The sequence below is a fragment of the Mesoplodon mirus genome (genome assembly GCF_964341445.2).
Source record: "Mesoplodon mirus genome assembly, chromosome: 12".
Lineage (NCBI taxonomy): Eukaryota > Metazoa > Chordata > Mammalia > Artiodactyla > Ziphiidae > Mesoplodon > Mesoplodon mirus.
Genome location: NC_138988.1, coordinates 4,962,010 through 4,974,759, shown reverse-complemented (window position 1 = coordinate 4,974,759; position 12,750 = coordinate 4,962,010). Strand labels below are relative to the sequence as shown.

At 47.4% G+C, this 12,750-nt stretch overlaps 1 protein-coding gene across 2 annotated transcripts in view; it reads right to left on the bottom strand.

Moving 5' to 3' along the window:
• Positions 1-8,247: 8,247 nt before the first annotated feature.
• The window catches only part of TMEM40 (transmembrane protein 40), a 31,361-nt gene continuing 26,858 nt past the window's right edge, over positions 8,248-12,750 (bottom strand). For both annotated transcript variants that reach the window (XM_082639417.1, XM_082639418.1), the window contains exons 8-11: positions 9,885-9,956; positions 9,728-9,802; positions 9,165-9,227; positions 8,248-8,406 (exon numbers count right to left, since the gene is read on the bottom strand). In XM_082639417.1, the coding sequence (XP_082495543.1) occupies positions 8,387-8,406; positions 9,165-9,227; positions 9,728-9,802; positions 9,885-9,956 (230 nt within the window). In that variant the 3' untranslated portion in view covers positions 8,248-8,386. The remainder of the gene's footprint in view (positions 8,407-9,164; positions 9,228-9,727; positions 9,803-9,884; positions 9,957-12,750) is intronic.

Below are 12,750 nucleotides of genomic sequence, written 5' to 3'. Positions count from 1 at the left end.
ATTCATTTATGATATCTCTTTAGCCTCCATTGATCTGTAACAACTCCTCTGTCTTTCTTTGTTTTGTACGACATTGACACTTTTGAAGAGTCTGGATCAGTTATTTTGTAAAATGTCCCTGACCTGGGTTTGTCATTTATTTCTTCATGATCAAATTCAGCTTATGCATTTAGGCAGGAATATCACAGAAGTGATACTGTGTTCCAAAGCATCATTTCATTTCATTTTATTATTTTTTAGATTGGAACAGCACAAGGTTTATTTAATGGCCAAAGAATGGAGAGGTGGGAACTTAGTTCGCAAATCAGCTTCTCCCAAAACATCATTTTAAATCCCAAGATCAGTCTAACACATTGCTTATTTATCCCATCAGAGGCAAGAGATTGTTGAGTATAAGATTAGAGATTTTAACATCATAACAAGTGAAAAGACAAGCCATGGAGTAAGAGAAGAAAATTAAAACATAACATACTAGATATCAAATACTAAACCAAGGATAGTATCCAAAATGTATCCAAAATTCTTACGAATCAATAGAAAAAAAGGCAGACAACCGAATAGGGAAAAAATGGACTTAAAGACTTGATCTAGTTCTTCCTAAATGAGTAGATTCAAATGGATACTAAATATGTTTTTTTTTTTTTTTTTTTTTTTTTTTTTTTCGCGGTATGCGGGCCTCTCACTGTTGTGGCCTCTCCCGTTGCGGAGCACAGGCTCCGGATGCGCAGGCCCAGCGGCCATGGCTCACGGGCCCAGCCGCTCCGCGGCATATGGGATCCTCCCAGACCGGGGCACGAACCCGTATCCCCTGCATTGGCAGGCGGACTCTCAACCACTGCGCCACCAGGGAGGCCCTAAATATGTTTTTTAAAGTGCTCAACATCAAGTAAGCAGGGAAATGCAAATTAAAACACAAGATAACATTATATGCCTGACACATTGGCCCAAATTAAAAGGTGAGTGTGAGTGAGGTGACTGTGCTACTGGACATGCCAGAGTTTAATTCATCAACCACTTTGGAAAAGAGTGTGGCCTCATCCTATGCCCTGAAGGCCTGAATAGAACAAAAAGGTGGAGGAAGGAAGTATTCACCCTCCCTCTGCCTGACTGCTTGAGCTGGACATCGGTCCTCTCCTGCCCTTAGACTGGAAATACACCACCAGCTCTCCTGGGGCTCCAGCTTGCAGACGTCACATCATGGGACTTCTCCACCTCCATAATCACACAAGCCAATTCTTTACAATAAATCTCTTTATGTATCTCCTCCTGGTTCTGTTTCTCTGGAGAACCCTAACATATCCAGCAAAGATCTGTTTCGATGATCTGTTGCAGTGTAACAAAACATCGCAAAGTTGGTGGCTTAAAACACAATTTATTGTTTTCATCATTTTTCAAGATGGTCTGAACTGAGCTGGGCGGTTCTTCTGCTTCACTTGGTGTCTGCTGGGGTTGGAAAGTCGAAGACGCTTTTTCACTTGCTTGTCTGGCACCTCAGCTGGGGTGGCTGCAAAGCTGCGGACTGGCCAGACCTCTCTCTGCCTGGCTTCCCCCATTGGCCAGCTTGGGCTTTCTCACTGCAAGGGGGCTTAGGACAGTCAGATTTCTTACACAGAGCCTGAATTCCACTAGGAAAAGCAGAAGCTGCCAGGCCCTTAAAGGTTTGGCCTGGGGTAGTCACATGTCACTTCTCCATTCCATTGGTCAAGGTAAGTCACAATTCCATCTGAGAGTCAGGGGTTGAGGAAACAGACACCCCCCTGCCCCGCCCCACCCCCCAATGGCGGGAGCAGCACATGCGCAAAAGGAGGGAAGAGATGGTTGGGGTCCACGTGGGGAGACTCGTCACCTTGTGACCGGGTTCTGTTGAGTGCTGAGCCTGGATTAGTTGGTTTACAGCCTCTGTGGCTGTGTCAGAGAGACCCAGAAAGGGAAAAAGGAAGAAAAGATGCTGGGGGACAACCAGTTCATCTGCCACATGCCCAGCCCTGAATCAGTGACTGGGATGTGCCGACTGGCTAAAGCCCCTCAGAACCCACTGCCAGAGCAAGTGTGCGGTTGACCCTCCCAGAATCCATTAGGTGCAGGTTTCTGTAGGGGGTTTTTTGGTGGTAAAATACACATAACATAAAATTTACCATTTAACCATTTTTACGTGTATAATTCAGTGGCACTTCTAAATTCACAGTGTCTTATAATCATCACCACTATCCATTTCCAGAACTTTCTCATCACTCTAAACAAACTCTGTACCCATCATGCAATAACCGCCTCTCTCACCCTCCCCCAGTCTCTGGTAACTTCCGTGATACTTTTTGTCTCTGTGAATTTGCCTATTCCAGTATCTCATATAAGTGGATCTCATATCTCATACAATATTTGTCCTTTAATGACTGGTTTATTTCACTTGACATAGTGTCCTTAAGGTCCATCCATGTTGTAGCGGGTGTCAGAATTTCATGCCTTTTTATGGCTGAACAATATTCAATTGTGTGTGTAGAGCACATTTTGTTTATCCATTCACTCATCCGTTGATGGACACTTGAGTTGTTTCCCCATTTTAGCTGCTGTGAATAATGCTGCTGTGAACATGGGTGTGTAAATACCTGTTTGAGTCCCTGTTTTCAATTCTTTTGAGTATATATCTAGGAGTGGGATTGCTGGGTTCTATGTTTAACTTTTCGAGAAACTGATAATCCAGAGTGGTTGCGCCATTTTTTTTTATATTCCCACCAGCAGGGCACAAGTGTTTCAATTTCTCCACAGCCTCACCAAGACTTGTTATTTTCCCTTTTTTTTTTTTTTTTAACGTAATAGCCATTCTAATGGGTGTGAAGTGGTATCTCATTGTGGTTTTGATTTTCATTTCCCTAATGACAAATGATACTGAGCAAAGCAGATTGCCCTCCCTAATGTGAGTAGGCCTCATCCAATCCACTGAAAACCTGCCTTCTTGTGCTTACTGGCTATTTTAAAAACATCTTCTTTGGAGAAATGTCCATTCAATTCCGTTGCTTTTTTTCCTCTCATTTTTGAATTGGGTGGTTTATTCTGTTGTTGAGTTTTTTTTTTTTTTTTTTATATAGTCTGGATGTTAAACCCTTATCAGATGACTTGCAAAAACTTTCTGTCCTACGGGTTGTCTTTTCACTCTTGATAGTCTCCTCTGATGCACAAAAGAGGTGTAGTCTTCAAAGGAAAATTGCAGTGGCAGAAAAAACACCGGGCAAACACCAAATACTGGCCACAACCAAGTGACCCAAACTGGAGCTCCAAACCATCCTAGACTCCTTTTTTCCCTTCACTTCATTCATTCATTCACTTGCTTAATCATTCATTCATTTATTTATTGAACAAACTCAGAGCCTAGTTGAGAAGACCAATATGGACATAGATAGAGCACTGCTGTGCTGCATGTTAAGAACACCAGCCATGGGGAAAGGCCAGGGGGCTGCGGTAGGCGCACACTTCCAGCCATACTATGGATTAGACCTTAATGTCTCCAAATTTACCCTTCCTCTCTGCTCCTACCGCCCCACCTCTAGTCTTACCCCATTAGTCTGGGCCCTCTGAGAAGCTACCACAGGATGAGATGAAATCTGGAAGGATGTCCTTAGGAAAAACACCTACGGGAGAGAAAGAGGGAGGCGGGGGAAGGCTGGGATGATGCAAATCTAGCCCCAGGGGAAGAAGACAGGGAAGGAGGGTCAGGTGGAAGGGTTTTGTCTGCTGGATACTTTGAGGAGAGTTCGGCAGGTGTCAGGGAGTCCTCACGCCGAAGTCAACTGTCAGAGGAGTCCTGTGTCTCCCAGGAAAGGGCCTGCTTAGTATGCCTTCTGAGTCAACGGCGAGGAGCATCCCACGGGAAGCACGGCCTCGGTTCAAACACAGAGCACAGCAGCCCTTGGTCCATTATGTTCCCCGTAGTTGGAGGTCATGCTCATTTGCATGGCCCCCACAGAGCCACCAGAGTGATCTTTCTAAAATGCAATCTCACCATGCCACTCCTCTGCTCAAACACCTTCCATGGCTCCCCACTGTCCTCAGGCTAAAGCCCAGCTCCTTACCCCAGCTCTCAAGGTTCTCCGAGGGGAAGCAGGCCATTTGCCCTGTGTGATATCTTGCCCACTAATCCTCACTCCTACCCAGCCATGCTGGACTGATACCTGTTGCCCCCAAGACATGCTGTCTTTTCACTCCTCCATGCCTTTGCCCACCCTGGGCCCTCTGCCTGCAAAGCCCTTCCCTACATCTTCCCCGCAAAGCCCAGCCTCCACGTCAAGCACTTTCCCCAGCTTCCCAGGCTCAGTCAGCAGCATCCCCTGGCTCCATCTCTGGTCCTGCCTCTGGTGTAGACGGAGGATCCCTGGGGCCGTGTCAGGAGAAGGAGACAACTGCCACAGCACTGCTGGGCTTCCCTTTTTTCCTCCCAGTGCAAGCTGGCTTGGATGGCCTCGAAAGACCCTCATACCCATGTCCTCCTCTGCTGTGGTCACAGCAGAAACCCAGTGCACAGTGTCCAGGGCAACCAGAGATAGAAGCCCACCCCATCCAAGCCCTGCTCCACCGCCCACTTTGCAACCCTGCCTTCCTGGACTCAGGATTCAATGCTTTATTTTTAGACCACTTGTTGGACTGGGGCTCCAGGAATCTGCCTGACGCCTGAGGTGTAACCAGACCCCACTGGCACTGGCCTTGAGCTCTAGCTCGGCAGAGAAGCAGTGAGGGGTTCCAAGGGCAGTGCTGGGGGCTGGGGCCCCAGGGAGGGAGCACACTAGGGCAGGCAGACCCTCCACTGAGATCTGGAGGTGGGGGGCTTTCTCTCCCGGCACACGAGGGGCCCCTACAACCTGACCCACCTGAGCCCCTCCTTTGACACCTGGGCCCAGAAAGCCCAAGGATACCAGCAGCAGTTCGAACTCACGTCTTCACAGGCAGTCACCCTTAGGTCAGGTATCGGCTCCCTCGGCCCCCTCTCCCCTGCTCCCCACTGTTCTACCCCGGGCTTTGTTTGCCTGCCTGCCCCTGAGGGCCCTAATATGTGCCTCTGCCCAAATCAAGTACCTCTACTCTGTGCCAGAAATGCAGTCATCTCACATAACCCTTGCCACACACTGTAAGGTGGGCACTGCTGTGATCCCCATTGTACAGATGAGGAAACTGAGGCTGGGACAGGGAAGGCTAACCACACTGCCGTCAAGTCAGCAAGTTCATGTTTCTATTGTGAAACCCTGCATGCTGTTTGTTCATTTGATAAATATCTTATCTGTGCACTCCAGGCTCCCTTTTGAGGAAAGTAAGTTATACACAAGTGCTTGAAATCCAAACCTCAGAAACTAACTTTGCATGTCTTAGTTTTCCTGTCTGTACAATGGGGATCGTGGACAGGTGCTACCTCTTAGGGTTGTGATGAGGATGAAATGACACGGTGTATGCAAAGTACTTGGCTCCACAACCAGCACAGAACAAGTACTGAACAAATGTTAGCTGCTGATATTATCATGTAAGTATAGAGGGATTATTCTGTAAAGCATGAAATACCCAGTGGCTGGAAATGATGCTTAGGGAGAGTATGTAGTAACAGAAAAATGCTTATTATATATGAAAGAGAAAAGGGCCCAAAATAAAAATAAATGAACTCATGCACTAAAAAGAATCACAGGAAACACACCAAAATACCATCTGTGGTGGATTTTGGTTCTGGGATTTGGGGCAATTTTTTTTCTAACAAAATGTAAAAGAAGGTAATACATCACTAAGAAGAAGCACAATCCTCTTCACACTGCTATTCAGGTGCAATGCAATCCCAGCAGAGTTCCCACCGGCTTCTTTGCAGAAGTGGACAAGCTGATCCTAAAACTTGTGTAGAAATGCAAGGGACCCAGAACAGCAAAAACAATCTTGAAAACGAGGGACAAAGTTGGAGGGCTGGGCCCCAGGTGCTGCTGTCAGGGCTGAGCTGAGAGCTGAATGTCGAGATAACATAGCCATGACCATCAGGAACATTCGCTACTCGTGGGTCATTTATTCTCTTGAAAGGAGGCCTTAAGCTTCATTGACAGAGGTGTCTTAGCACAGAGCAGAAAAATTCTTGCAGTACAAGGTGCTCTGGGAGGTAGCAAGCCTTTCATCCCTTGAGGTGTGGGAGCTGAGTTGGAAAACCCCAAAAATGAGAGAATGTAAAAGTCCTGAGGAGTTCTTTAGTCTCACAGTTTCCAAAAGATAAAATTTTCACCAGACCACGGTGACTTGAGGGCAAAGGACACATAGTAAGATTTCCATAAAGCTTCATTTTTTCATTTTAAGCCCCATTTTGTTTCTGATGACAATTTCCCTGCTTTTTTTTTTTTTGCGGTACGCAGGCCTCTCACTGTTGTGGCCTCTCCCGTTGCGGAGCACAGGCTCCGGACGCGCAGGCTCAGCGGCCATGGCTCACGGGCCCAGCCGCTCCACGGCATGTGGGATCTTCCCAGACCGGGGCATGAACCCGTGTCCCCTGCATTGGCAGGCGGACTCTCAACCACTGCGCCACCTGGGAAGCCCTCCCTGCTTTTTTGATGCGGGACTATCCTTTCTGTTATAAAATGATGCTGACAGTTGATTTTTTTGCTATTTTTATTTCCTTAATTGGCAAGATAAGGAGTTGGCAGCCCTCCTTTTCTCACTTATAAAAATATTCTGGGGGACTTCCCTGGTGGCGCAGTGGTTAATAATCCGCCTGCCAATGCAGGGGACACTGGTTCGAGCCCTGGTCTGGGAAGATTCCACATGCTGCAGAGCAACTAGGCCTGCGAGCCACAACTACTGAGCCCGCGTGCTACAACTACTGAAGCCCGCATGCCTAGAGCCCGTGCTCCGTAACAAGAGAAGCCACCGCAATGAGAAGCCCCCTCACTGCAACTAGAGAAAGCCCGTGCACAGCAACAAAGACCCAATGCCAACCAAAAATAAATAAATAAAATAATTTTTTTTAAAATTAAAAAACAATTCTGTAACTCTGAGAACTCCCAAATCTGGGAAATACTGAGAAAAAACTGCAGCTGCCTCAGGGATGCTCTGCCTGGGGTGGGGGACTGGACTAGCCAAGCTCTGTAAGGAGAACACAGGCTTGGGTTCCACTCACAGCTCTGCCACTGACTTGCTGTGGGAACTGGACAAGTTACTACAACTCCTCGAGTCTCTGTTTCTCCATCTGCAAAATGAGGATGATGTACACATCTCAAGGCTGTTGTAAGAATTAAACCACATAATGGACCTGGACAATCACAAGCACTTGAGAAAGTGTCTTCCAGAGTCCATGAACTCAGTAAAGGTCCCCATTTTTTTCTTCGGCAAGTCGAAGAGCTGTCACTTCTTCAATTATTCTTTACATCCCCACTCTAGTTTCCTCTTCTGTGTATTCTCTAGTTTGTCACTGTCACTCTTGATATATGAATCTAGAACATATTCTATCGGTGTGGTCTGGCTGTGTACAAGAGAGAACTTACTATCACCTCCTTCAGTCTAGACTCTATACCTCCACTAACGCAACCCGAGTTTGCAATGGATTTTTTTGTGCTCTTATCTCACTTCTTTGGTATTTGTTGAGCTGAGAATACATAACAGCTCCAGATCTTTTTCACAGGAACGTTTGCAAAACCCTGTCTCCTACTCCAAACCTGGGCAATTGAAGTCTTGGACCTAAAATGAGGGGCTTTTTGCATTTATTCCCTTTTATACTTTGTCCAGTAGGATAAGGTGCCCCCTCTGACTAGATGGGGTCAAAGAAGACCTCCAATGTATTCTCACACTCAAGAAACTGAAAGGAATATTTAGCTGACTCTTTTTAGTCCAGGGAACAGAATGTTTATTTGAATCTTAATGGAGTCCAAGGACAGCAGGGCTGGCACTAGGTAATCGGAAGACCTGGATGCTGTGGATTTAGTTCCCCAAAATCTCACCTGTATCAGGTTCACCCCAGGGGCCTGACGTGGTACTTCCCTGCCTCACGGCAGTGGACCGTCTGTCTGTCCCGGGATGGCCTGGGGACTTGAGAGAATTCACAAGCCCAGACAGATTACAGCTTGCAGGGCCCAGGGGTCTCTTACTGTCTCCTGAGAGGAGTGATGTCCCAGGATCCTCCTGCTGATCCAGGCCCCGTGAAGGGCACAGGCCCGCATCCTCCCTCTCCTGCCATCCTGGCAGCTGGGTTGCGTGCCAACACTGCCCGAGGGACACCTTGGCCCAGCTGGTGCCAATGTTCAGACCACATGGAAGTCAAAGCGCTCTCTTTATTGCTCTAGTTTGGCCCGCCTGCGCGTCTCCCAGGACGCCACTCTGTCCTCGTGGGCTGAAAGGATGCAGTGGTGGTCACGCGGGGCCTGGCCTGGCTGCCCACCTGGCACTGGCCTCAGTCGGTCTTCCTGAAGCCTGGAAGGCAAAGCCCACAGGATGGCATGGGATTCTGAAGGCAGCCAGGCCTCCTCCCCACCATTACCCCAGATGCCCAAATAGCCCTCATAGCTGGGATAAGGCAGTCATGACCCACAGCCATTGAAACAAATTTCCCCTTGATGCATGAGATGGATTAAAGGAGACAAAAGTTCAAGACACGGAAGCACACAGCCCCTGGCCTCTCAGTTTTGTGATTTAATGGTAGACACAGAGCTGCTGGTCAAGAAAGAGGATCTCCTTTAGCCTTGCCCAGCCACTCTAGCTGTGTGATTCTGGGCAAGTCACTCTACCTCTCTGATGAGTGTAACTGACTAATGAGTTTCCTCATCAGCCAAGTGTAAGATAACTGAAACTCCCTCTCACCCCCGGTTGGGCAAATAAAATCACAAAGAAGATACTGTTTGGAGAGACGCAAAGTTCTATGAGAGAATGAGGAATACCCAGGTCTCCTCCACTTTCCTACAATGGTTCAGACTTAAGGACTTTTACATCCATTCCTTACTGGATTTTCACAACACCTTTGTGCTGTAGGTATTATTACACTCATTTTCCAGTTGAGGAAACTGAGGCCAAAAGAGGCTCTAGAACCCCAGAAATGGTAAATTGAAGGAGGCAGGACTTGAACCCAAGCCCATGACTCCAGGCCCTGTGCTCTTGCCAGTATGCTAAGCCTCATTTGCAACAGAAGACCCTGGTAGGGAAAGAAAGTGAACATAGAAGAATGTAAAAGTTACCTATCAGCCTCAACTTCTGAAAGAGGGGAACGAAGCCACGCAGGACGCTGTGGATCCGGTACACTGTCAAGAACGGAGGAGAGAAAGGTGATGGAGCTTTGTGTCCCCTCGAGGGATCCGGGGCCAGACCTCCCCCTGCCTGTCCTTGAACAAAGGCCTAACCCGTACAAACAAAGCTCTGATGGTGGAATTTCAGGCTGCAGGTTAAGCTCAGATAATGGTATTGAGTTCTTATTATTAAAAACAACCATGAGCAGCAATAACAATGCCAGGAAGCTCGGCAAATTCAGTACCTTACTCCATTAACTGCCTTGTTTTCAGTATCTGGCTAATTCTGTTTGTTTGCCACTTTAAACTGTCTTTGTTGTATTTTTATGGAGCTGCCCATTTTTTCCATGGGGTTTTGCCAACGACCTCACATTGACCTTGAAAGCGGTCAGGAAGCAAACACGAGCATAAAGAAATCTTTACAGAAAGTTTAGGTCATGGCTTTCCGGCCCTTGGCGAGCCTCTGTGGCCAGCCCAGCCACTGCCCTCCCAGAGTCTGTGTGCGAGGGTCTTACCCAGGCCAAAGTAGATGCCAACGGTCTCCAAGGAGGCGAAGGTGAGCAGCCCGACCCCAAGGGATATGAACCAGTCTACAGGGGCAGCGAGGGAGAGAATCGTCAGCCTGCAAGTCTGGACCCCCGCCCCACCCCGTTCTCACCCCCCCACACTCACCTTTATAATAGTGATAACACACCAGCAAGGCCCCAATGGCAAAGCAGAGGAGGACGAAATGGAAAAACTCATCTGTAAAGGCAGAGGTGATGATTACTGTTTGCTCCTTTCTCTCTTTTTAATTAACTAAAATATTCCTGTCTCTGCTCAAAGGGAGCTTTATTCAGAGAATCTGCTCCTGACCAGCCCAACTAAAACAGCACCCCAAGCCCCACCTGTTTCAGCCCTCACCTCACTTTATTATTTTTCTAACACTTATCACCACTCAACTTGCTGGATTTTCATTGCTGTGTTTATTCTCTGACCCACTCTGTAGGATGGTGGTTGGGGATTTTGCCCATCAACTAAAGCGGCGCCAGGCATGCAGAGGTGTCTGACGCCTTATTTGTCGAATGATGCTAAATACAATTGTAAAAAATGCACGTGCCTAGTTTAAAAGTTTCACATGGCTCCACTCTCCCTTCCTAATCCAACTCCTTAAAAGCAAGCAGTGATTGACAAAACTTTTCCAAGTATATACATGCACATTCAAAAAAAACAAAAGCAGGATCAGTTTGTGTACCTGGTGCTCTATGGTTTGTTTTCCTCTTTGATAGATTGGGGCCATCCTTTCTATCTCCGAGCATATACAGATCTGCCCTGTTCTTTTTTTTATATATATAAATTTATTTATGTATTTATTTTTGGCTGTGTTGGGTCTTCGTTGCTGCGTGCGGGCTTTCTCTAGTTGCGGCGAGCGGGGCCTACTCTTCGTTATGGTGTGCAGGCTTCTCATTGCGGTGGCTTCTCTTGTTGCAGAGCACGGGCTCTAGGTGTGCGGGCTCAGTAGTTGTGGCTCGCAGGCTCTAGAGCACAGGCTCAGTAGTTGTGGTGCACAGGCTTAGTTGCTCCGCGGCATGTGGGATCTTCCTGGACCGGGGCTCGAACCTGTGTCCCCTGCATTGGCAGGTGGATTCTTAACCACTGCACACCAGGGAAGCCCCTGCCCTGTTCTTTCCGATGGCTGCATAGTGTTCCATGGCATAAACTTACCCTAATTTATGTAACTGTTCTCCCACTGAGGAAGCTAGAAGGGACTGATTTTCTGCACCAAACATCACCGCACATGAATGTGTCTGTGCCCTTGTGTGTGCGTTTCCGTGGGCCTGGTGCCCAGAAGCAGCATTGCAGGCTCTTCCTAGTAGTTAATGGAGGTAGAGAGAGTGTAGCTGGGAGGCAGGGCCCGTGCCCTGGGCAGGAATTCAGGGATGGTTTGTGAAGGAGGCCCCCCTGCCCTTTGCCAGGCGCTGCGGGAGTCATCAGGGGAGAGAACACAGGGGCCTTGACCCAGGCAGAGGGTTGTGATAGGGGAGATGCCAAAAAGGTTTTTAAAAGAAAGAAAGAAAGAAAAAGAAAAAAGAGAGGACAATTCAGAGATGGTTCCCTGGAACGAGGGAGGCTCTCTGAGTGGCCAAGGCTGCTGGGAATGTGTCCTACTTTAGTCCAGTTTGGCCACTGATGTGCTGTGAACTTTGGACAAGTGTCCTGACTCCCTTGAGCCTCAGCGTTCTCATTGATAAATCAAGGAGAGCAACCTCTACACCACTGACGGAGGGATGGATGGGGGTCTTGGAGGGGAACGTGTTTTGTAAATGGTAAAAGGCAGAATGAGACTACATATCACTGGTGGCATGTGGAAGGCAAGTGAACAGAAGTGAGGAGGGTATTTCTGGTTTTGTTTTTGTTATTTTTTTTTCTGGGGGGAAAATCAAAAGAGTATTTCTAGAACATTCTTGGCTCTGAAATCAATTTGTCCTTTAGGGGAAAAAAAGATGTCATGCAGAACTAGACTTAACGTTTAAGAAAGCATCAGGCTTAGGCCTGTTCAGAGATGTGACAGAGCGGGGGTGAAAACTCTTTCCTCACCCAAATCTTCAGAAATGCAAAATGAATTCCTAGCAGAGAATTTCTCCCTGGATCTTCCCCCCATTATCTTATGAGTCAATACTTAGAAAATACAAGTGTTTTTAAAAAGAGAGAGAGAGAGCAGAGAAATGTAAGACCAAACAGAGGGCTGGATGGGTAGGGCACCTTAGTTTGAAAGAGCAAAAAATTAGAAATAACCTAAACATCTATCAAGTGGGGAATGGTAATTACACTGTAAGATACCCACACTGTGGAACTGAATGCAGGTGTAAGATGTCATAAGCATTCAGGACTCATCATGTCTGGGCAGTCCAGGAAGGCCTAACGGAAGAAAGAGAGTTTGAGGTAAGCCTTAAAAACAGCCAAGGCAGTAGGAGTTGGATGAAAGGGAAGATTGTGTGTGTGTGTGTGTGTGTGTGCGCGCGCGTGTGTGTGCGCGCGCGCATGCGTGCACACATTGACGTGCCATGAGACGGGTAAGAAGGTGGGACCAAGGCACAGACCCAGGACAGTGAAGGGTTCCACCAGGTGAGCACAGGGTGAGTGAATTTCTGGGAAGAGAACTTCAAGTTTTAGGGAACTAGAAGTTTTGGGGGCTGAAGAGATCAGGCCAGGATAAGGACTCCAAGGTGTACTGGAGCCAGGAGGGACCTAGGGGATCACCCTTGTCTGCTTTTTCTGATTTCAGCCATCCACACACCACCTTTGTGGGTTTTGCCCTTTCTACATAGCACTGCTTATGACCTTCACAATTTCATGCTACCCAAGGACCACTTGTACTATTTACTTAAAGTTTTTCTTTAAGCAGATTCTTATTTTTCCTTAAATAGATTTACTTGAAAAGGAAACTTCATGTCACAACACTAAGTGGAAAACTAGGATCCCATGTCTTAAAAACAAACACAAGGCCCATAAAGCAAGACGGTGAAGGTCTACCCGCTCGCTGCCTGCAGACGGCTCT